Raw genomic sequence first — 24,970 nt, 5'->3', positions numbered from 1 at the left:
ACACTCTGAATTCAGCCATATTTCTTGGTTTTTCGGTGGCCACAGAGATTTATTGAGATTTTACCGGGAGCAAAATTACCCCAACCAAAAATGTATTCAATGAAAGAGCTGAGATTATACATTGATAAAACCTTAGCAGGGATTTATCCAACCAGCAAAATCCCGAGTAGTAGCCCCAGTACTGTTTAAAGAGAAAAAAGATGGGTCGATGAGGCTCTGCGTAGATTATAAAGGGTTAAATTGTGTGAGTGTGGAAAACACGTACCCTCTCCCCTTGATGAGGGATATGTTGGCCCATTTAGCGAAAGGAAAAGTTTTTACAAAATTGGACCTAAGAGAGGCCTATTACCTAGTAAGAATCAAGGAAGGAGATGAGTGGAAAACTGCTTTTAACAGCCCCTGAGGAAGCTTCCAATTCAATGTCATGCCTTTTGGTCTGCAGGGGGCTCCTGTGGTATTCATGCAATTGATAAATCAAGTATTGCATAGTCACCTATATAAGGGGTTTTTAGTTTACCTTGACAACATCCTCATCTATACCGAGACCATGGCAGAGCATGTTAAATTAGTACTCGAAGTGCTAAAAAAAGCTGTTAAATGCCAAACTTTACGCAAAACTTTCAAAATGTGAGTTCCATCAAATGCACCTGAATTACTTAGGATATAGGATTTCCAGTGAAGGTGTTGAAATGGACCCAGCTAAAGTGAAAGCAGTACTGGAGTGGCAACCCCCATGAACCCGAAAGCAGCTCCAGAGCTTTTTGGGGTTTGGTAACTTCTATCGGCAATTCATCCCCTCCTCTGCTGAAATTGCCTTGCTACTGACCAAGCTGTTAAAGACAGGAAAAATGGGTGGGAAGCCGCAACTCTGCCAACCACTCCCATGGTCCATTGAATGCCAATCTGCTTTTGAAAATTTAAAAAGACTGTTTGCAGCAGAACCCATTCTCAAACACCCTGATCCTGAGAAACAATTTACCATTCAAGCTGACGCCAGCAATGTAGCTGTGGGGGCTGTTCTTTTGCGAAGGAATGACAGTGAAAATTTACATTCCTGCACTTACACCTCCAAAAAGTTAACAGACACTGAACGAAGGTGGGTAGTCTGGGAGAAAGAGGCTTTCGCTGTGGCGTCATTTTCTTGAAGTGAGCGACTTGCTCTTTGAAGTATGAACTGGTCACAAAAATCTAGAGGCACTAACAACCCCTCGCAAACTATCCCCTAATTAAGTCCGATGGACACAGTATTTTAACCGTTTCAACTTTACATTAAAGTACATCCTGGGAGGAAAATGGTAGTAAGGAATCACTTTCTGCTCTGGTAGCACAATCTTGATAAAAAGTTGCGGTTGCAGTTCTATATTTACATTCTCATCCCAAAAAGGATTTCTATGCCCACTTAATAGAAATAGCAAGTACTTATAAATTGCAATTTAAGTAGCATTACTAGAAAGCAAGTTTTGGCTCTGTTGCTCCCTTAATTTTTAATACCTAATAAAATTTATTTCACACACTGTGATTTTTTTATGCTCTTCTTCCATTTTTGAATAATAATATATTTGACCTCTGTTTTTTAAGTAACTTCTTTGCTGTTCAGGTTTTTTAATGTAAGCTTCCTGGAATCTATTCGATTAGGCAGGACATAAGTGATTGAAAGAACTTCAAAATTTGTATATGCTTATACTTTTATTAATGATCAAACAAGGTTTACAATTCTAATTTTACTATATATTTTGTTTAACCTAATATTATGTTGCAGAAATAAAAATGTTTTAAAGAAATAAATTACTATGTTAATCTACCTCTCCTTATAATTTTTTAAAACTTCTGTTCAATTATGTCTGATTCTCGTAGACTGCCTGGAAAAGTCCCTGCAATTTTCATGATAAGGTTTTTCAGAAGTGATGTGACTTTGCCTTCTTTTCAGGGCTGAGAGAAAGTGACTAGCAGTAGTCACCCAACTGGCCTTGTGCTTGAGGTGGGACTAAAACTCACAGTTTCTGGATTTCTAGCTTGATGCTTTAATTACTATACCTAATTAGCTCCAATTATTTTTTAAAATGCATTAATTTGACTATAACTACAACTTCTTGGGCTATCGAGAGATAGGGCGGCATATAAGTCCCAAAAATAAATAAATAAATAAATAAATAAATAAATAATCAGGATATAAGTTCAACACTTGCCAGATAAAAATAGTATTTAGTAGCATATGGACAAAGTATGTGTTGGAGTTAGAAATTTAATATAATTTTAGTAGAGCCTCTAAAAGTTAAATGGGAGTTATGATTGTTTGGTTCTAGGAATTAATTTGCTATTTCAATATTATGTCTGTATTTTGCAACAGAGTAATGACTTTCTGCAGAGTCTAAGAACCCTCACTGACTATATTCCTCCATAAAAATGTCAGGTAAGCCTTTTATGAACATTGAGTATTTGTGATTTAAATCAAACCATTGAGACTATTATCAAAAGTTTTACATTTTAGCACTGCCTTTTTTTTATTGAAAAGTTTTATCATACATTTTATCTTTAACAATCCCCCCTAACCCTCCCCTATCCCTCCCTCCCTACCCCTCCCCCCCTCCCCCCCCCGACTTCCCAGAGCTAAGTACAAGGTATAAAGAACAAAAAAAAACAATCGTAAACATTCATATGCTAACAACCATAAACTCTGAAATCCATCTCTCTCTAGCTCATATAGGGTAATTACAAACACTATTAATATAAGATATATAAAAAAAGGAAAAAAGAAAAAAAGAGGAGAAAAAAAAGGAAGACTTATTCAAATGCTACATGAAACTTCTTAGTCCCATATTTGTTCTGGATATACTCAATCCATTTTTTCCACTCCATAACATAACGTTCTTGCGAGTGATCTTTCAAATAAGCCGAGATCTTTGCCATCTCTGCCAGGTCAGAAACCTTTAAAGTCCATTCTTCTACAGTCGGCAGTTCCTCCTTCTTCCAATATTGGCCTATTAAGAGTCTTGCTGCCGTAATTAAATTCAATATCAGCTTAGTGTCCACAACCGTAGCATCTGTAATTATACCCAACAAAAAAAGTTGCGGACAAAACTTTATCCTTTGCTTGAAAATCTTCTGCATATTCCATCAAATTTTTATCCAAAAGGCCTTAACCTTTTTACAAGTCCACCACTTATGAAAATATGTTGCATCTTCTTCACCACACCTCCAGCATTTAGGCTGATAGTTCGGATACATACTTGCCAGCTTTTTAGGATCTAAATGCCATCTATAAAACATTTTATAAAAATTTTCTCTTAAATTTTGAGCTTGTGTAAATTTTACGTTCCTCACCCAAATCCTTTCCCATGTGTCCATTGTAATAATTTCTTGGATATTTTGGGCCCATTTAATCATACAATCCTTAACGAGTTCTGTTTCTGAGTCAATTTCTATCAAGGCAAGATATATCCATTTAATATGTGCTGGACCCTGATTTCTGATTTGCTTTATCAGATTTTCATCTGACACTGTAAAACCATTTTTCTGATCTTCTTTCCACCTGGCCCGTAGCTGAATATATTGAAACCAAGTCTGAACAATCTTCTCATCTCGCAAGAGACTATATGGTTTCAAACACCAGACATTTCTTTCCAAGCTTAGAATCTCCTTGTACGTAGTCACATCATGTTTGAAACCAGCATGTATATTTTCTATTGCGTGTTTTGGGATTGCCCACAATGGTATCTTACAATCTAATTTATGTCTGTACTTCTTCCAAACCCTCAACAATGCCTGTCTTAAAATATGCACTCGAAAAACATTATCTACCTTCTTATCATACAACAAATATGCATGCCAGCCAAACAACAAGTCATGGCCCTCAAGATTTAATAATCTCTCTTGTGTCAAATTGATCCAATCACTTATTCCTGCTAAAGCAGCAGCTTCATAATATAATTTAAAATTAGGCATTTTAAGACCACCTCTTTCACGAGTATCCTGTATTATCTTTAGTTTAACTCGTGGCCTTTTCCCTGCCCATACAAATTTATTGATACCTCGCTGCCATTCCTCCAGATTAGAATCTTTCTTAAGAACCGGTATCATTTGAAATAAAAATAAGAATTTAGGCAGGACATTCATTTTCACTGCTGCGATTCGCCCCAACAAAGACAATTGCAATTTTTCCCAACTCTCCATTTCTTTTTGAATTTCCCCCCATAATTTTTCATAGTTATTTTTATATAACTTTGTATTAGAGGGCGACAAAAGCACCCCCAAATATTTAACCCTTTTAACAATCTCAAATCCAGTTAATCCTTCTAAGAGAGCCTTTTGCGAAGCTGTCATATTTTTGGCCAGAATTTTAGTTTTTTGTATATTAACTTTAAATCCAGAAACCTTCCCATATTGTATTATTATCTCCATCAGGTCCACAACAGAGTTCTCCGGCTGGGTCACTGTAACAACCAGATCGTCTGCGAACGCTCTCAATCTATAATCCTGATCTCTAATTTGTATACCCTTAATTTTTTCTGAATTCCGTATTTTAACCAACAATATCTCCAATGTTAATACAAATAACAAGGGCGATAACGGGCACCCTTTCCTTGTGCCCTTCTCAATATTACATGCTTCTGTCAGGCTGTTATTAACTATTATTCGGGCCGTTTGTTTTTGATATAATGCCCTAATTGGTTGCAAAAAATTATCCCCAAAATTCATTTTATCCAAGACTTTCATCAAAAATTGCCAATTCAATTGATCAAAAGCTTTTTCAGCATCTAAAAAAATTAGCGCCGCAGGGATCTGGTTATTCCTTTCCAAAAACTCTAACACATCAACTATATGCCTCACATTATTTTTCATTTGCCTACCACTAATAAACCCCGTTTGGTCCCCATGAATCGTCTGTTGCAGAACCCTCATCAATCTATTAGCCAACACCTTAGCAAATATCTTGTAGTCTGTATTTAAAAGCGATATCGGTCTATAATTTTTAACTTGAGTAGCATCTTGGTCTTCCTTCGGAATCAAAGAAATAAAAGCAGTTCTCCAAGACGGAGGCACCTTTCCCCCCCTCTGAATTGTCTGGAACAGTTCCTTTAACGGTTTTATCATCTCTAATTGTAGATTTTTGTAATAAGCCGCAGTCAAACCATCCATACCTGGCGCTTTGTCCACCTTCAATTCCTTAATTGCTATAAGAATTTCTTCTTCTGTTATCAATTGATTAATCCCCTCTTTTTGTTCTTGCGTAAGAACCGGGATGCTAGCATTCTCCAAGTATATATCAATGTCTTTTTCATTAATCTTCTCCTTAGCATATAATTTAGAATAAAAATCCACAAAAGCATCCTTAATAAGATCCTGTTGAAACACAACCCTTCCCTTATGCTCAATTTTATCTATATTAGAAGCCCTTTGCTTTTTCCTCAGTCTATAAGCTAACCATCTACCTGGTTTATTAGCATTGCAAAAGGTGTTGTGCCTGGCAAACCGCAAATTGGTTGCCACTTGGTCAGCCATTAATTTGTCAAATTGTCCTTTTAATAGCTTAATAACCTCCTTAGTCTTCACATCCGCTGGATTCAAAATCAAAGCCTTTTCTTTTTCCTTAATTTCATTCTCCAATTCTTTCCTCCTGGCTTCCAAAATACGTCTATGTTTATTGTTCATATATATCAACACCCCTCTCATATAGGCCTTGCTAGCATCCCAAACCATGTCCATAGAAGTGTCTTTATTCATATTAATTTCAAAAAAATCCTTCATCCGCTGTTTACATTCTTCCACATTTTTCTGATTTCTAAACAAATTCTCGTTTACGCGCCACGAGCGCCTATCTCTCTTCTCCTTATTAATCTCTAGCCAGACTGGGCTGTGATCAGAAATAGTTCTTGCACATATCTTCACCTTTTTAATCCTTGAAAAAAAGTCATTAGTCAGCAAAATAAAATCGATCCTGGAAAAAGATTGATGTCTGTCAGAAAAAAAAGTATAATCCTTTTCATACAAATGTATTTCACGCCAAATATCTCGCAGTTCCAAGTCATCCTTCATTTCAAAAAAGGATTTAGGCAGTCTAGCATGACTTGGAACGTGTTTAAAAGAACCAGCCTTATCCATCTGTACATCCAAAACACCATTCCAGTCCCCCATAAAAATAAACGATTTATAATCCAACTGAGTAAGCTTTGTGTGAAGTAAACTAAAAAAAATCAGCTTGTTGTTGATTAGGAGCATATAATCCAACTAAAAGCGTCTTTTTACCTTCTAACAGCAACTCTATCATAACGTATCTTCCATGCTTATCTGCTTCAATTAAGTCCACTGTTAAGGCACTTTTAACATAAACAACCACTCCATTTTTCTTATTCATTGCAGAAGCAACAAATTGCGTGCCCAACCTTAAGTTCAATAAATACTTTTGGTCCATAGCCCTAATATGCGTTTCTTGCAAACATATAACATCTATCTTGAATTGTTTTAAATATTGAAAAACTTTCTTCCTCTTCTGTGGTGAATTTTGTCCATTAACGTTCCAAGTTAAAAATTTAGTCGCCATGCATGTCATCCCAAAGCTGTTGGAGCACATCTTTAATAGGCTCTCCTTTAGGCCATGCTCCTCCCACTGCTTGGCTGTAAGTACGTTTTGGAAGTTCCATAGACTTCTGCTGATCTTGTTCTTTTATTTTTTTTTGCTCGTTTTAAAGCAGCACGCGTCACCCTCTGCTCTCCAGGATCAGCCAAAGAAGTTGTAGCTTGATCTCCTCCAGCACCATTCTCCTCTGTCTGTCCAGCTTCAGCCTCTTGAAGTTTTCCTTCTCCAGATAGCTTTGCAACTTCCAGAAGTGATAGTGGGGTTGCTTTTAAAACATTGTTATAAAAATCCCGCGCCTGTGTCACAGTGACCAGACGGTACCTTTTGCCTTCATGCATCGTCACCAATCCAACTGGAATCTCCCATCTGAATCTTATATAGCACTGCCTTTTTATATACTCCTTCCTAATAATATTTGTTCCATCAGAGAATAATTTTTCTACTTTTGCTATTATCTAAAATTGCTTATAAGATGGGATACATAAGATTATAATGAACCACAAATCTATATTTCACTTGTCTTTATTTTACTCTGAAATATAATATTCAGAAAAATATTATAAATTATCTTCTCAATGACTTGATAAGAATTATGTTGGCATGAACTTTATTGGAGTAATTTTCTATATCTCTTTCCTCAACCACTTTCTGGAATAACAACTTTATGGCATTCCAGTTTAAACGAATTTCACATGTTATTTCAGCTGTTTTATCTAAATCAGTTGAGATCCCTGTAATATTTTCTGTTTCTATTCTCAAACCATGTCCATAGTCTCTGAATAGGAAATAATAACTTGCAAATTAAATTCTTAATAATGGAGAACACAATGTTCATGTCAGCTTTTTAGGTTTCAGTTTTAGATTTATTTTTGTAATTTGTAATTCATGTGAATTTGACAGGAGTTGTGGTGCTTGATTTAATGTGTTTCACTGTTGCTTTTACCTTCTGTGGGTTCAGAAACTAAACAGCCTCAGGCCTGGTTAGTACTTGGATGGGAGACTTTCAAGGAATACCAAGGTTACAGTTTGGACTAGAAATTTGTAAAACATCCTGGGAGAGAGTAGAAACAAGCCATCATACTATTTCTAAATAAACTGTGTGGATGCATCCATGAAGTTACCAGATGTAAAGATTAACTTGACCAGTCTTTATCATTATTAACCTTGGCAATACATTAGTATGTTAACTACAGTTTGATTATAATACATATAGAATATTAGTTATTTTTAAGAGCAGCAGGGAGAGAATTTCTCAAGTGCGTTTTTCATGTTTCTTCACCTGATCTATCTTTCCAATATTTTTGTGAAATGAATTTCAGATATGGATATGGAAACACTTTTTCATGTCTTCTTCCAGAATTTTTTTTTGACATCTCAGTTTAGCTTAGAGTGCTGGTTTATTCATGTTTTCCATCCAAGTAGTAACTAGGTCCAAATCTATTTAATTTCCAAGCCCAGACAAGATCATGAAATCACAAGGAATCCAATTTATCTCAAAGAATACTTCTTTTATTTAGTAAAGTTTATGTAGAGATGATGTCATGGTTCCGATTAATAAGACAGATTAATTATACAATTAGTTGAAGTCCTCAAGCTTCTTTTATTTTTCCAGTGTAAATATTTAATACAGACATCCAGCTATTTCTATTGCTAAAGTATCTGTGGAAGACAGTTTTGACATACACAATATGCAAAAACATCACTGGATAGAAAATTGCCCCCCACAATGTCAAATCTTGACTTGCATCTCAAGAAAACCAGATGGATTTGACCAGCCCCATGCAAAATTGGCAATGCTGAACCGAATTCATATTGGCCACCACAGCTGTCCTAACGCTCCCTACCATATATGTGGGGCAAAATACCAATTGTGACTGTGGAGCCCAAAAACAAATTATCCAACATATGGTGACAGAGTACCAAAATAGAGCCTATAATGGAGACTGCTGATTTCCTGGCTGCAACAAATGAAACAAACATATCTGTAATCTAGATATATGTTTATAATACTGTAGATTTTATATTTCATATTTTTATCTTTTGTGCTTTTTTGAAATGTGATGTAAATGTGTCATACAATAAATGTGATATTACATATATAAACTGAATTATAAAGTCAATATGTAAAATATTGACAAATAGAAAGTAAAGCACTCATGAAGCTTTCTTTTGGCATTATAATTATGTTGGATATGGTTTCCATATCTTTGCATTCTACTGATCCCTAATACAAAAAAGACAATAAAAGCAGAAAAATTAAGAATATTAATTGCGTGATCAGATGTGATTTAGAATTATCATGACACAGCAGGTGGTAACACCTACCTTACCTTTTCTGGGTTTGAGATTCAGCTGAATTAGGTCTGGTTAGTAGTTGGATCGCCAAAGAATTGAGGCCCTTGAGGCCTTTGAACTATGGTGCTGGAGAAGACTCCTACAGGTCCCTTGGACTGCAAGGCGATCAAACCAGTCAGTCCTAGAGGAGATCAACCCTGACTGCTTTTTAGAAGGCCAGATCCTGAAGTTGAAACTCAAATACTTTGGCCCCCTAATGAGAAGGAAGGACTCACTGGAGAAGAGCCTAATGCTGGGAAAGATTGAGGGCAAGAGAAGAAGGGGATGACAGAAAATGAGGTGGCTGGATAGTCACTGAAGCAGTAGGCGTGAGCTTAAATGGACTCCAGAAGATGGTAGAGGACAGGAAGGCCTGGAGGAACGTTGTCCATGGGGTCGCGATGGGTTGAACACGACTTCACAGCTAACAGTAGTTTGATAGAAAAGCAAGACGAATTCCATAGTTGTAGGTTAGACAACCATTGGTTAAACATTTTAAAAAAATCCCAGAGGAAGGCAATGTTTCCTTACTGCTGTGAAGAAATGAGTATATCCATTTACTCATCTGGAACTGAATTGAAATATCTTTATCTTAATATTGGCTATCCTCTTACAATGTTTTTGGTCATTTCTGTAATACTCCTGTGTATGCTTACTCTTTTTGTGTATAGGAAGCTATACTCCCTCCACTGGTGGGCCCTTCTCTGCTCTCACTCCCAGCATATGGCCTCAAGAGATTTTGGCAAAATATGCTCAGGTACATAGATAGCAAAGTGAAAATCTGTTTTGTCCTTATTTTTCTTTTGCAAGAATCATTAATATCAAGTAATGATAATGAAAGTGTACAAGAATGGTATAAGAATGCTTTGTAGACTTTGCAAATCAACTCATACTAACCTTTCGGCAGTAAATGAAGAACTGTTTTGCTCCTGCAGCACCACTCTGCCTTTCTATGATGAATGCCAAAGCTCAGCCTGACTCTCCTCTTAGTCATCTGGTTTTTCACCCTTGGAAACGAGGAGAAACCAGCCTGTTCACTATCCTGTAGAAGGTTCTATGCAGTTGCCTGCATACAAATTCCTTCTTTATAGCTGTCAGGAAAGTGCTTAAATACAAGGCTTGTTTAAAGCATGAGCACATTTAATTACTGGCATAGTCATATTATTATGAACTCATACTTGGACAAAAAGATTACAGCCAATAGGTAAGTTATAATGGAGGAATAAATGGCATACATCTTACTTGAAACTAAGAAAACAAAAAAAAGTAAAAGGTCAGTAACTAGTTAATTGCCTCTTAAAATAATGTCTTACATCTGAATATAGAGAAAGTATAAAAGACAGACTTCCCTTATGTTTAAAATGTACATAGATTCTTTTAAAAATACTTTGTGGGATGGTTGACAATGATAACCTATTCGGATTGGCTTATATACGTAGTAGCTACGCCTATTGATGGCTAAAGTGCGCTCCCACAGAGAGGACCTCCTCAGGGTGCCTCCGATCAAAGAATGCCGATTGGTGGCCCCCAGGGGGAGGGCGTTCTCTGTGGGCGCGCCAGACCTATGGAACCGCTTGCCGGTTGAGCTCCGGACGGCCCCCGACCTTCGCTCCTTCCGGCGCGACTTAAAAACATATCTATTTTAGCAGTCTGACCTGGTCTGATGGGTTAGGGTTGGGGTTTTAATATGTTTTAATACTGTTTTAAACTGGGCTAAATATTAATCGTTTTTTAACTTTTGTATTCCGCTTTTTTATATTTATTGCCCTGTACACCGCCCTGAGTCCTTCGGGAGAAGGGCGGTATAAAAATATAATAAATAAAAATAATAAAAAATAAAAGGTTGTCATGGGTCCATTTGTGTTAAGTCAGTTAATCTATTTTAAATTAAATATGATTTGATAGATTTTTTTCTTCTTAATGAAATTGGGACAACTGTAATATAATACAATAGTAATAGTTCATACTACAGCCTCACTGCTTTAATGAATTAAATAATGTATAAGTTAAAGAACTGATGATTGCTAGGTTAGAAGAATGGCTGAGACAAACAACCATAAAAATGTATGCACACCACAGATGGTGAAACACTAGCAAGATTTTTGGTAAGAAATATGTTGGGCAAGGAACAGATGCTAATTTGGAGCAGTGAAAGAACATGTGGTGGTAGAAATTTCATTTAAATTCTTGATTTATGTATCTTGGAGAAATAGATAAGAGTGTGGAGAAATAGCCTTTCTGCTCTTAAGGTGTGTTGGCTGGTGATTAAGAATGAGGGAACCATGTTGGAGGAGACATTTGAGAGCAGTCACTGCTCATTTTGGATATCAGCAGTGTATAAAAGTATTGCATTCGACCATTGCATTAAGTGACAAATAGCATTTCTTTTATTTTCCAGAAAGAAGAGTCTGTTGAACAGCCAGAGATCCAATACGATGAATTTGGTTTCCAAGTTGGAAAAGAAGGCAAGTTCTTCATTTCTGAAAGGCTTGGCCTGTGATCAGATCCCTCTCAGTTTCTCATTCAGAAGTTTTTATTCCCACTAACACTATTTCATTTCTTTATTTTTTTTAATATTTTGAAAGAATATCAATGAAAAAGATATCTCAGACAATAAATATAAAATAGATATGCCCTATGTGATTTCTTGTTTTAGGACTATACCTTAAAATTACTTTGAGTGTGAAGAAGAAAAATGCCATCTTTAACTATGAAAAGTATGAATTTGGGATCTTGTTAGTTATGAGGGCATCCTTATATGTGCATGAATTTTGTTTGAAATGCCCATAAGTGACAGCCAAAAAAGAATCAGATATGCAACATCTTCAAGGATATATCAGGATTTGTCCTACAAATGTGGTTTTGGTGTGTTGTTTTTTTTTGAGAAATCAGATTAATCTGATTCAGTATCTACGTTTTCAAGACAACATTGGTGGAGCAGTGGGCTAATGCCTCCTTAAGTAACACCAGCTGCCTGCAATTAGTGCAGGTTCGCATCCCACCAGGCTCAAGGTTGACTCAGCCTCCCATCCTTCCGAGGTAGGTAAAATGAGGACCCAGATTGTTGGGGGCAATTAAGCTGACTTTGTAATAATGCCGCTTGGGGTGTGTGTGAAAGCCCTAATAAGCAGGCATATACATAGAATGAAGGCTACTGCTAAGCTTGTAAGCCGCCCTGAGTCTTCGGAGAAGGGCGGGATATAAATGGAATTAAAATAAAAATAAATAAACATTTTTCTTTTCCTTTCATTTGAATTCATGGATGCGCATAGGCTTTATTAGGAACAGCTCACATTCTGTTTTTACTTTTGAATTCCTACATCCTTGATTCATCCAATTGTGAATTAGGAATTAACTCCAAATCAAAGTTCAGAAACTTGTTCTCCAATTATCTTTTGGAATACCTAAATATTTAGAGACTTGTTTATTTTTCCGGTGTTATTTTTCCCCCACTGGTTAGGATATACTACAGATAGTGCAGAGCCACTCAGCAAACTTTTGGGGATCTCGCTGATTGAAGAGCCACAGCAGAGACTGAAATGGCAAGCCCATCTGGAGTTCACACACAATCATGATGTGGGAGACCTCACATGGGATAAGATTGAAGTCACACTTCCACATTCAGACAAGCTACATTCTCTGGTTTTGGCCGGCATTCCTCACAGTATGAGGCCCCAGGTAAGACTACTCAGGAAAGAAAACTTGCCTATAAGAATTTCTGACTACATTCAACACTTTTTCAACAATTTTTCCTCAGTTATGGATGAGACTGTCGGGTGCTCTACTGAAAAAGAGAAATTCCGAAATGTCTTACCGAGAAATTGTGAAAAACAGCTCCAATGATGAAACAATTGCTGCTAAACAGGTGAGTACTTCTTAGTGTTAATTCTTTGGGAAATGAAAAGTAACAATTCTGTTCTTGCACAGGGCAAGGGCTTAAACCATGTGGACCCTGAGCTTCCTTTGTGTAGTTCTCTGAACTTTTCTGACCATGATTGCTGAAAATTGCCAGCATAGTTTAAATAGGCATACAATTAAAAATACAATTAAAAACAAATCAAAGAAAGTTCTCCAAACTACTCCCCCCAATACCCAGGCCACATTTGTGCTTTATCCAGTTCACAGTCCTCAGCACTACAAAATGTTACCGATTTCAAGCTTAAAGAGGTAAGCAAGCTCAATCATCTTTCCAGGAATGAGTGGAAAGCATTTGCCAGCAGATTTACCTTTATAGTCTAAAGATCAAAGAGGAGTGATGTGCATATATCATATTATATAAAAAGTGTAATTAACCAAATGTGGGAATATACAGATTTAAATATAGAATTCTGTAAGCACCTGCCTTTATCAACACAGATCTATTTGCTGTATAAAAAGGTAAAGGTAAAGATTCCCCTGCACATGCGTGCTAGTCGTTTCCGACTCTAGGGGCCGGTGCTCATCTCCGTTTCAAAGCTGAAGAGCCAGCGCTTGTCCGAGGACGTCTCCGTGGTCGTGGCCGGCATGACTAGACACCAAAGGCGCACGGAACGCTGTTACCTTCCCACCGTAGTGGTCCCTATTTTTCTACTTGCATTTTTACGTGCTTTCGAACTGCTAGGTTGGCAGAAGCTGGGATGAGTAACAGGCGCTCACTCTGCTACGCGGCACTCGGGATTCGATCCGCCAAACGGCCGACCTTCCGATCGACAAGCTCAGCGTCCTAACCCACTGAGCGAGGCTGAATTCTCTGAGAGAAAGATTTTACATAAAAGATTCTTATGCAACAGCTGAGATTACGATGTGTTAATAAATAGTGATGAAGCACTTTGTTGTTGAATTAAACACTGAGCACTGTTGTAAAATAATTATTCATACTGGCAGAAGTGAGAATATTTTGCAAAAGTGTATAGAGGTTAGAAACAAATAGAAGTACTACCTACCTTTGCACCTTCAACATCTCCAGATGAAGCATTGCAGAATGATTTGTATAGTATCTCTCATTTTGTTTAACATTTACATAAAACAAAATCATCGAGTGAGGTCAGCTGCCAGTTTGGGGTCTGGTATCAGTATGCTGATGATACCCAGTTGTATTTTGCCATCCCAGGCTGGCCAGGTAAAGCTGCTGAAGTTTCCAGTGCCTGGAGTCTGTGCAGACCTGGATGGGGAGAGACTGACAGACTCAATCCTTCCAAGTCCAAGTGGCTTTAGCTGTTGGGACCCACCCAGATCTGGGGATTTTCCACGTTTAATCCTGAATTGGATGCACTTCCCTAGTCAGAGTGGTGCACCACTTGGATATTCCTTTGGACTCACTGCTCCTGCCCAGAGTGGGTGTAGTCTGCGTCCCCATTATTAAACAGTGTCATCTTTCAGACTAAGGAGATACCTCTTCTTTGTAGCAGTGCTTACTCTCTGGAAGGAGGTCCCCTCTGGGCTCCATATGGTTAGGGTATCCTGACTATTTATCCAAGCTTTAGAATAGGGTGGATGGGATGCATGTGTTTGTGATATTTATATTTGCTTTTTTGTGGATTGCCACCTTGTGATTATTTTGTAGTTATTTTTGTATTTTTTTTATCCCACCTTTATTACTTTTATAAGTGACCTAAGTTGGTGAACATACTTAATACTGTTTCCTCCTCCTCCTCCTATTTTTTCCACAGCAAAAATCCTATGAGGTGAGTTGGGATAAGAGAGAGTGACTGGCCCAAAGTCACCCAGCCAGTTTCCCTGCTTAAGGTGGACTAGAATTCACTGTCTACTGGTTTCTAGCCTGGTACCTTAATCGCTAGACCAAACTGACTCTTTATTTTTCGTTAGGGTTAATAATATGTATCTTCTTGTTTTTATGTTTTTTTATTATAAACCAACCAGAATTAGTTGCAGTTGATTGGCATAATGAAAGGAAGGAAGGAAGGAGAAAGAAAGAAAATAAAGAAAAAGAAAGAAAGAAATATAAGAGACTTCTATACAGGGGTGACATGAATATTTATAAGTTAACTTTTACTTTGTGAGCTGTGCAAAATGGGAATGTTCCATTTTGGAGGTGGCTAGAAGATTAGGAGAAGATCCCACCCTCCACCCTATCTATACATTGGTCTTTTTAATTCTTTTAATATTAATGTTTTAACTTTTAATGTTTTAATCCTATTCTAATATTTATGGTATTGTGAGCCACCTATAGCCACTTGTTAGAGAGATGAGTGGTGTACAAATAAAGAAAACTCACAGCATACTGTGAGCTAAATAATATGAAATTAGAGTTAGAACTGTGAAGACCTGAAAAAGTAGTTGGCAAAATTAGGAGAAAAAAGTACATCTTAACTATATATTTCTTAATTTTCTACACCAAACATATTTTTGAATAAACCAAGATAAATATAATGTATTTTGTAAAATAATATAATGAAATAATAAAAAAGGGGGTGAAAAAGTTTTTACATTTTTCTGCCAAAAGAAAGCCAAACATTTTTTTGTCTGGGAAAATTTCTGGGAATGTCTTATCTCTCAGGGAAAAGCTGAACAGTCACTGATTTTAAGTGCTTATTTTTGATTCTTGGTATTTCTCAGATTGAAAAGGATTTACTCCGCACTATGCCCAGCAATGCCTGTTTCTCCAACATGGACAGCATTGGAGTACCACGGTTACGCAGAATTTTACGTGGCTTGGCTTGGTTATATCCTGAAATTGGGTACTGTCAAGGCACTGGCATGGTAAAATATTTTTTCTGATTATGAAATGTATTTGTGTTATGGCCATTTGCTTTAAGAATCTGTTCACAGAAAGGTGAGAAACAAATTCACTCTCAGTGTAGCTCTTGAACTAATTACAGAAAATCACAGGGAATCAAGCTTTTGTCAATTTTTCTTAGTTGGCACTCTATATTTAATTATATTTCAAACTTGCTTATTTAGGTAATATGTAGACTTCCATTTAGCAACACCTGTTAACATAATCACATTGAAATTGTGGCACAGAGTTGTGGATATATCCCAGGGAATCCCAACCTAATGCCACAACTAAGCTCTTCAAGCCTCCAAGATATAGGAGGCAAAATTATTAGAATTCTAATTTTCAAATGCTTCCTTTCTATTCTGCCATTGTACAGATAAGACTGTCTTGTATTTAAATAGTATTCTTTAAGCAGAATGAATTCCTTTTTGTGATCACAAGTGCTTTAGTTCTTACTTTTAAATCTTCTTTTTCTTCATGCTAGGTAGTGGCTTCCTTACTTCTCTTCTTAGAAGAGGAAGATGCCTTCTGGATGATGTGTGCTATCATTGAAGATCTGGTGCCAGCCTCCTACTTCAGTACCACCCTGATGGGGGTCCAGACTGATCAACGTGTCCTGCGTCATCTCATTGTGCAATACCTACCACAGCTGGACAAAATTCTTCAGGAACATGACATTGGTAAGGACCCTTTATCTGCTAACTATTTTGGTTTGCTGAGATGAGGCAGTTGTAATAGATTGCAGTTTAATGGAGGAATAATCACTTGTTAATAGGAGACCATCCAAATTCAATCTTTAGCATAACACATTGTCAATTTTTAAAATCATTCTCAGGCAGAAGATTTTGGAGACCCATTATCAGTTAAAGAAAAACATACTTGATATGCTTTAAAGCAGACATGTCAAACACAAGGCCCGGGGGCCAGATCCGGCCCACAGCATGGTTTCATGCGGCCCGTGAAGCCATCCTGGAAACAGTGAGGGAACGGCCCCCACTGCCTTGGCCCTGGCCCAAAGACCTTCCTTCTGCCAGAGACCCTCAGATCTGTCCCACTCCTGCCCAGGCCCCCATAGGCACCCTTGATGCGAACGTTGTAGAGCTGGCCATGCCCACCCAGTAGGCCATAAGTACTCTAGCCACGCCCACCCAGTAGGCCACGCCCACCCTGGCCATACCCACCCGGCCCCTTGAGGGCAATCGCAATGCTGATGCGGCCCTCAATGAAATTGAGTTTGACACCCCTGCAAAGCAATTCCTAAATACAGTTTCTGTTGTATGTATTATGATAGAGTTCTTTGGCTATTTTACATTCTTCCTATAAGCAGGTAATTTCATTTTTAAAGAAGCCTTCAGTTCAATTTAAGACTTTAACATTCAGTTCTGTGAGCAACAGCATACTGAACAGTGATAACAGTGCTAATAATATAGGTCAGAAATTTTAATTGAAAAATCTATTAGGTCATTGATTGTCTAAAAGATTGTATCTTAAAACAATTAGAATATATGTAAACTAAAACCTATGGATATATGTAAGAAAGTTATTTTTTATGTGATAGGATAAAACTTGTCTTTAAATCTACAAATAGACAATATATATGAAAGGAAAAAGAGAGGAAATATTTATGGTAGCGATTTGAAACCTGTACTAATGATATCTATATGTAATTGATTTACTACTACCCAGCCATCACGTTGCTTTTCAAATATGTGAATGTAATATTAGAAAATCAATACAATTTGTAAAAAAAAGTATAGGTCAGAAATTATTTCCACACAATTTATTTCTGTAAATATGTGTCTGTGAATTCAAGAACATTCTGGTTTTTGAACATTTCATCTATGGAAAAAATAGTGTGTTTAGTTGCTGGGAATGATATATGTTAAGATGACTTAAGAACAGTGTATTTTCTTCTACATTGTTTAAAGCAATAATGTTAATGCTCTTGTTTATGTTGGCAATGAAAGGAGCAAGCATGCAATTGAAAGATCAACTGATGTTATATACTTATTTCTATTCACAGAGCTCTCCCTCATTACCCTACATTGGTTTCTTACATCATTTGCTAGTGTGGTGCATATCAAGCTATTGCTACGTATCTGGGACTATTTTTTCTACCAAGGCTCCATTGTTCTCTTTCAGGTTACACTGGGTATGCTCAGTTTGAAGGTAACTAACATTTTATAAAATTTCTCCAACTCCCTCTTTTTCTTCCTCTCATGGAATGGAATGGACATACTACATGGGGTGGATAGAATTCAAGACTTCTTAGCACTCTGAGGATCTTGGGAAGAAGGCTATCATTTCAGGAAGAATAAAAAGAATGAAAAGTTATCATATTTTGCTCACTTAAAACTCAGACAGTCTTTGGATTCTCAACATCCCCATAGCCTTAACATTTCTCTTTTCGGCCTTCTGTAATAGTGCCACTAGCCTAGTTTATAAACAAGACATTAAATACTATTTACATTTTAAAATATGTGTATTTCTGGATAGAGCTAGAAAAATCAGTAAATGCACATTTCTAACACCAGAATTAAGTATGTTGTTATCTTGGTTTATCTTGACTGCACGATAAGTAGACGCATGCATATTCAATATTAATAGATTAGTGAAACCCATCATTTTATGTGTTATTTTGTAACCTTGAGTTATTCTGATAAAGAATTTTTTTGAAGATTTGAATTTTTTTTCTCTTGGACCAAAACATACCTTTTCTTTTTTGTGCATTCATAAGAATCTGTTACCTGCAACGGGGCTTATTCCAGGTTAGGTGCAGGCAGACTGCAGACAGAAAAAGCCTGTATTTTGCCCTGTATAAAGTATTCATTTGTGTAGTAGTCCTTGCCTTGCAGTTATTTGTTTAGTGACCATTCAAAATTACATAGGCATTGAAAAAAGTGACTTGCAACCGGGTTTTACACTTAGGACTGTTGCAGCCATCCCCATGGTCACATGGTCAGAATTCAGGTACTTGGCAACTGGCATGTATTTATGACAGTTGCAGTGTCGTGGGATCGTGGGATCACCATTTGTATCTTTCCCAGCTGGCTTCCGACAAGAAAGGTCAGTTGGGGAAGCTACATTCACTTAATGACCATGTGATTCACATAAGTGCAGTGATTTGCTTAACTGTGGTAAAAAGGTTGCAAAGTGGGACAAAATTCACTTAACAATTGCCTTGCTTTGCAATGGAAATTTTGAGCTCAATTGTGGTCATAAGTCAAGGACTACCTGTAACTTGTCTAGAGTGGCTGTTGTATATCACTTGTAAAGAAGTGGCTGAAAATCTGGGTATTAGTGAGAAATTACTTTGCATGCAACTTTCATCTAAAGTCAGGAAATATAAGAATTCATACAATCTACTTAAAACAATAGTTTATTTGTTCATCAAGTTAAGCTTAGCCAGAGTTTACTAGAAGTAGTTCCCAAATTCCTGAGAGGAACAGCATTAATAAGACAACATAACTACTTCCAAGATTTGAATATTTGCCTCTGAGAGTAATATATCTTTATCAAGTATCTGCTCTAGGCATCATTGAGTAGCCAATGTGAAATGAGCAAGCAAAGCAGTGACTGATTTTATCTTGCTTTGAACCTCCCTCACCATTCCCCCATTGGATTAGGATTAAGTACAACAAATGGGAGCAAAAATATTCTATAGGATGATTCAACTGAATCATACAGAATAACTTGTCCATATTAACACAGGAAGATGAACTCGCCCAATCTGAGAACTCTGCATCTATCTTCAACACCCTCTCGGATATCCCATCTCAGATTGAAGATCCAGATGTGCTCCTACAGGAAGCTGTACGTGTGGCTGGCTCACTGACAGATGTAGTAGTAGAAACTCAGCGTTGCAAGCACCTTGCTTACCTCATTGCAGACCAAGGGCAGCTACTCAGCCCTGGTGCTGTGGTAAACTTATCAAAGGTATGTTTTTAAAGTCTTATATGTGGCTCAGTGGGTTAGGACACTGAGCTTGTCGATCAGATGGTCGGCAGTTTGGCGGATCGAATCCCGAGTGTTGCGTAACAGAGTGAGCGCCGTTACTCATCCCAGCTTCTGCCAACCTTGCAGTTCGAAAGCATGTAAAAATGCAAGTAGAAAAATAGGGACCACTACAGTGGGAAGGTAACAGCGTTCCGTGCGCCTTTGGCGGCCACATGACCACAGAGGCTTTGAAATGGAGATGAGCATCAGCCCCTAGAGTTGGAAACGACTAGCACGCATGTGCGGGGGAACCTTTACCTTTACCTTTATGCTTCTTAAGTTCAAAATGCCCTGTACACCGCCCTGAGTCCTTCGGGAGAAGGGCGGTGTAAAAATTTAATAAATAAAATTTAATTTAATAAATAAAATATATTTGGCCTTGGTTTCCATTGTCTTTGATAGTAATGATGGTGGGTCACAGTCTTATATACTCTGTGAAGAAATGCTCCCAGGCTCCCCAAATCTGTTACCACTATTTCAACTATATCACTTTTGTCACCTGTATTTCCTCCCCCACACCCATTTCTTGACCATAATTTTAAAAATATACCTTAAAATTCTAAACAAAGTGTAATTGCTCGGTAAAGGTTTTTTAAAAATACTTTTCTCCCTTTTTATGCATTGCTTTTCCATTTCACTCAGATTGTGCGACGCAGAACGCAGCGTAGGAAGTCTGGAATCACATCACTCCTTTTTGGTAATAATAAAAATTACATAAAATATTTAATTCCCTGGAAAGCATAGTTGAAAGTTGCTAATGGCTTTCTGTATTTATTGCTAAACCATGTATTTGCTTTCAGCTAGGTTAAGCGGAATAGTGCTTCTTTGTGAGCCCATCCCTAAAAGCAATTAGAAGTTGCAGCTAATGTAGAACATATGAACGTTTAGACTCTCAATAATATGTTTGAGCTCTTAAATAGTTAGGACCTTGAACTTGAAGAAACGCCTCCTCCAATAGGTGCCTTCTCAAACACGAAGCTCTGCAAGTAGATCTCTTTTCAGCATCCCAGAATTGGGAAGATCATCTACAAGGAATGAACTCTTTTCTGTTGTGCCATCCCAGCTTTGGAATTACAGATAGTTGTCAGAATTGCTTACTTTTCAGTGCTAGATAAAGACTTGAATTTTTTACATTTGTGATTTAACAGCTACAGCAGCCTGGTCATACTATATTTTCTCTTATAAAAATATGTGCCCCTTTGTTATTGTGGCTGTTCAATTAATTTAAAATTTTGCTTATTTTTTGCCTCATTTTACTGTTTTATCATAGATATTGTATAGATTGTAACTCACCTTGGGATTGTTAAAATGTTGGGCAAACTGTGTATTTTAACTCATCTAAAAAACACGAGTTAATATTCTAACACTAGTGACTGCACAACTTAATTCCTTCTGATTTAAATGAAATGATGTTCATTTGAAATTTTGTCAGTACCTGCAATGAACCAATTTTTCTGCTTCATAGAAATTATTTCTTACTTCTAGGAGAAGATGATGTGGAGGCACTGAAAGCCAAAAATATTAAGCAAACAGAGCTAGTTGAAGACTTGCGTGAGGCCATCCTACAAGTGGCCCAGCATTTCCAGTGTGTGGATCCCAAGAGTTGCAGCATAGTGAGTATGAAGCTATCCTCATGGACACATCTATATATTCTGTTAATAACATAGCTACATTTATGTTTCCAATTTAAGGGGAGGCATAGTTTTGTATGATTGTCATGGAGAAAATTTATCCTATGTGGTCACTGAGAGATGATACCAGCTTGATGGCACATCAGTACTAATAGATTTGTATAATATTAGAATGGAAGAATATAGCTTACTGCTGTCCACCCTGCTGTCCAGGACTTGACTCCAGATTATACCATGGAAAGCCACCAGCGAGACCATGAAAGCTATGTTGCGTGTTCCCGTAACCAGCGACGACGTGCGAAGGCATTGTTGGATTTTGAGCGTCATGATGATGATGAACTAGGCTTCCGCAAGAACGATATCATCACGGTATGGTGGTCAGGACCGACACAATATGACATTAGACAGCGGGAAATTGAGATGACCTATTACTATAATATTGTATGAATAAGGAACAACAAATGTACTGAATTTTTTAATTTGTTTTGTTTGTGCTAGACAAAACTATAACTAAAAAACCCCAGAAAATCATATTTACATATTTACATAAATGAGGAATCCTTGGTGCTCTTTGAACTTGGTTATTTTCTTGCAGCCATTTCATTACCCAAACTAGTTAACATCGTCAGTGCTAGGAAGGAGTGGGATTTGCTCTCCATTTATATAGTAACTTGCCCTCTCAGTGTTGGTGGGGGTGGTCTTAGAGGTTCTATGTTTGGGCTGTTTCCTATTACCTTGTTTGGCAGTTCCTTGATTGGGATATTGATTACTTCTTGATTGTTGGTCTGATGTTAATTTTGGAGTTAATCTATGCTCACCTGGGCTTTGATTGTCGGTGGGGAGATGTTTTGATCTTTTTGTTCCCTTTTTGGATTGTCTCTTTTGCACAGTAGTTAGATTTTGTTTATGTGTATGTGTCTATTTGTAGCTAATTTGTCAGAGTGATGACTTCTAAAAATTCTCTAGTGTTTTTGGGCTTGGCTTGGTCTAGAATTGTCACAGTTTCCCATTGAAACAAATTAGGCATCAATAGACATATGGACATGAATCTCAAAATCTGCCTTTTTCATTTTTCCTGAAACTTTTTGTTCTAGAGCAGGGGTCCCCAACCTATGGGCCATGGCCCAGTGCGCTAGTGCGGCTATGTGGGTGCTAGCGGTCCCGTTAGTGCATGTGTGGGGGCGCTAGCACCGCTGCTAGTGTCACACAGGTGCCAGTGGCCCATTTGCATGTGCATGGGCGCTAGTGGCCCGCATACACATGGGTGCCAGCATGCCGCCAGTGGCACTGTGGGGGCTGCTTGTGCATGCACATGGGCCACTTGTGCTTGTGTGCACACTAGCACCACAGTGCATACGCCTGTTTGGGCATGCATGTGCGGGGTCACACAAATGCACATTTCCCTGTTCCTCCCTTTCCTTCCGGGCTGCCAAGCTGGAAAGGTTGGGGAGCTCTGTTCTAGAGTACTCTGGAGAATTTAGAGAAATAGCTGGCTGAATCTAAATTAGCTTTTCTCTTCTTTATGGTCTTTCATAATTAAATAGCAAAGTTGATCCCAATTCATGACAGATACACTTGAATTCTCTTCACCTCTCATTTCCTGTTCTTATTTGCCATTTTTTCTGTTTTTTTCTCTGTGTAATTATTATTTTTCCTTTCCATTTCTATAGATTATATCCCAGAAAGATGAACACTGTTGGGTGGGTGAACTGAATGGCTTGCGAGGTGAGTGAAAATGGGACTTGCAAAGTTCTTTTTTTTTATATTTACCTTTTTTAACTAGCTGAAGTTTTATCCTTTTACTGCTTTTTTTAAAAATAGGTTGGTTTCCTGCAAAATTTGTAGAGGTCCTGGATGAACGGAGCAAAGAGGTAATCTTGTGTACATACCTTATGGCTGAATCTTGGTCAGTCTCTTGGCTCAACACATTCTATTATATTTTGGCCCAAATGCAAATCAAAATGTAAGAACACCAGGGAATTAATTAAATGTACTGTAAGAGCTAATTCGAAATTAGTAAGAAATCTTTTAAGAATAGCAAGTGAAAAGGCAAATAGAAAATTATTTAGAAATACTGTAGCAGCTTTACCCATACATTTTTGGGTTTATAACAGAGTTAGAAGGGACATTTGAGGTCTTCTAGTCCAACCCCTGCTCAAGCAGGAGACCCTATACCAGTGATGGTGAACCTTTTAGAGACTGTGTGCCCAAACTGCAACCCAAAACCCACTTATTTATCGCAAAGTGCCAACACAGCAATTTAACCTGAATGCTGAGGTTTTAGTTTAGAAAAAACAACTCATGTAGTAACTTCTTTTGTTTTAAAAGAACACAATAACAAAGCTTTCAATGATACAAGCAACTTTTTATTGAAAGGTAAAACTTGGCATTTGGCATGCTTTTGAACAATTAATGTGATTTTTGCTGTTGTATGCATGCTGATAATTTGTCTAACCTTGGCTCATACTTTGTAAGTTTGAGAGCAACATATGCAGCACTCAGGTCATCTGTTAGTCTGTTTCTGGTGTCAGATTTGATATAATTCAAAGCTGAAAACAGCTGCTCACAAGCATAAGATGATCCAAACAAAGTAAGGAAAGCAATCCCAAGTGCTTTCATTGACTTAAAATTATTTGGCAGAGAATTCCACACTTTAAGGATTTCATTTTCAGAACTAACTGTGCTGTCCTTTGTCATCCTTGTTTTTGCAGGATTGCTCTCAATAAGAGCAGGGCGTGCTTTGGCTCCATTTTTGCCAGAAAGGGGCTTGGGAAATGGCTTTTCTTGGCAAAAACCAGCCTCCGAGCCCTGATGCTGGCAGAGTGAGGCAGCAGAGGCCAGAGCAGACCCTTCACTGTCTCTCCTCACTTCCCCAAAGCCTCCCTTCACTAACCTCCTTTCCAGCTCTGTTCTCCGCCACCGTGTGCAGGGTAACAAAAGAGGCTTGTGGGACTACCCATTTAAAAAAAGTTTAACCAGACCTTCCAACTTTGCAAGATTTTTTTTTCACGAGAAGTTGGAAGGTCAGATTGATCTCTTTTTTTAGTCCCATGTTGCCCTGCACACGAAGAACGTAGCTGGAAATCAGGTTAGTGAAGGAATGCGGTTGCCCTGGGGTGGGGGTTAGGATTTGACATTGTGGATGCCTTGGGGTGTGTGTGGGGGTTAGGGTTTGGCTTTGTGGATTGTGGAGTGTTCGTGCTCTAGTGGGGCTATTCAAAACGGAGGGATTCCCTGCGTTTTGAAGCACCCTGTGTGACTGCACAGAAAGAGTGCTCTGTTTCTCAAGCACCCCATTCCAGGCAGACAGAGCTTGCCGTCTCTGCCAGATCTCCACTGGGATAAAGTCTTTTAGCTCCTATAGAGCGCTTTCAAATGCAGCCAGTCCCTGCGTTTGGAAGTGCTCCATAGGTGCTGAAACATAATTTGATCCCAGTGGATATCTGGCATAAGGCTCCATTTCTCAAGCACCCCATTCCAGGCATATGAGCTTGCAATCTCCGCCAGATCTCTGGCAGATCTGGCGGCAAGCTCCACATGCCTGGAATGGGGCGCTTGAGAAACAAAGCCTTACGCCAGATACCCGTTTTGATAAAAAAATGTTTCGGCACCTATGGAGTGCTTTCAAACGCAGGGACTGGCTGCGTTTGGAAGCACTCTATAGAAGCTAAAAAACTATCCCAATGGAGATCTGGCAGAGACTGCAAGCTCTTTGGC

The 24,970-nt window shown here is 38.0% G+C and overlaps 1 protein-coding gene across 2 annotated transcripts in view; it reads left to right on the top strand.

Annotated features, from left to right (window-relative positions):
• The first annotated feature begins 1,022 nt into the window (after positions 1–1,022).
• Positions 1,023–24,970, top strand: part of SGSM3 (small G protein signaling modulator 3) — a 33,206-nt gene continuing 9,258 nt past the window's right edge. Inside the window, exons 1-14 of one of the 2 annotated variants that reach the window (XM_083365690.1) lie at positions 1,023–2,410; positions 9,580–9,665; positions 11,307–11,377; positions 12,385–12,586; positions 12,666–12,773; positions 15,464–15,607; positions 16,111–16,306; positions 17,650–17,795; positions 19,338–19,562; positions 20,265–20,319; positions 21,108–21,235; positions 21,467–21,622; positions 22,924–22,978; positions 23,075–23,124. In XM_083365690.1, the coding sequence (XP_083221816.1) occupies positions 2,404–2,410; positions 9,580–9,665; positions 11,307–11,377; positions 12,385–12,586; positions 12,666–12,773; positions 15,464–15,607; positions 16,111–16,306; positions 17,650–17,795; positions 19,338–19,562; positions 20,265–20,319; positions 21,108–21,235; positions 21,467–21,622; positions 22,924–22,978; positions 23,075–23,124 (1,629 nt within the window). In that variant the 5' untranslated portion in view covers positions 1,023–2,403. Of the gene's footprint in view, positions 2,411–9,579; positions 9,666–11,306; positions 11,378–12,117; positions 12,587–12,665; positions 12,774–15,463; positions 15,608–16,110; positions 16,307–17,649; positions 17,796–19,337; positions 19,563–20,264; positions 20,320–21,107; positions 21,236–21,466; positions 21,623–22,923; positions 22,979–23,074; positions 23,125–24,970 lie in introns of those variants that run through there. The other variant, XM_083365689.1, reaches the window with a different exon arrangement.

The sequence above is a fragment of the Vipera ursinii genome (genome assembly GCF_947247035.1).
Source record: "Vipera ursinii genome assembly, chromosome: 6".
Lineage (NCBI taxonomy): Eukaryota > Metazoa > Chordata > Lepidosauria > Squamata > Viperidae > Vipera > Vipera ursinii.
This window is presented reverse-complemented; position numbering and strand designations above follow the sequence as displayed.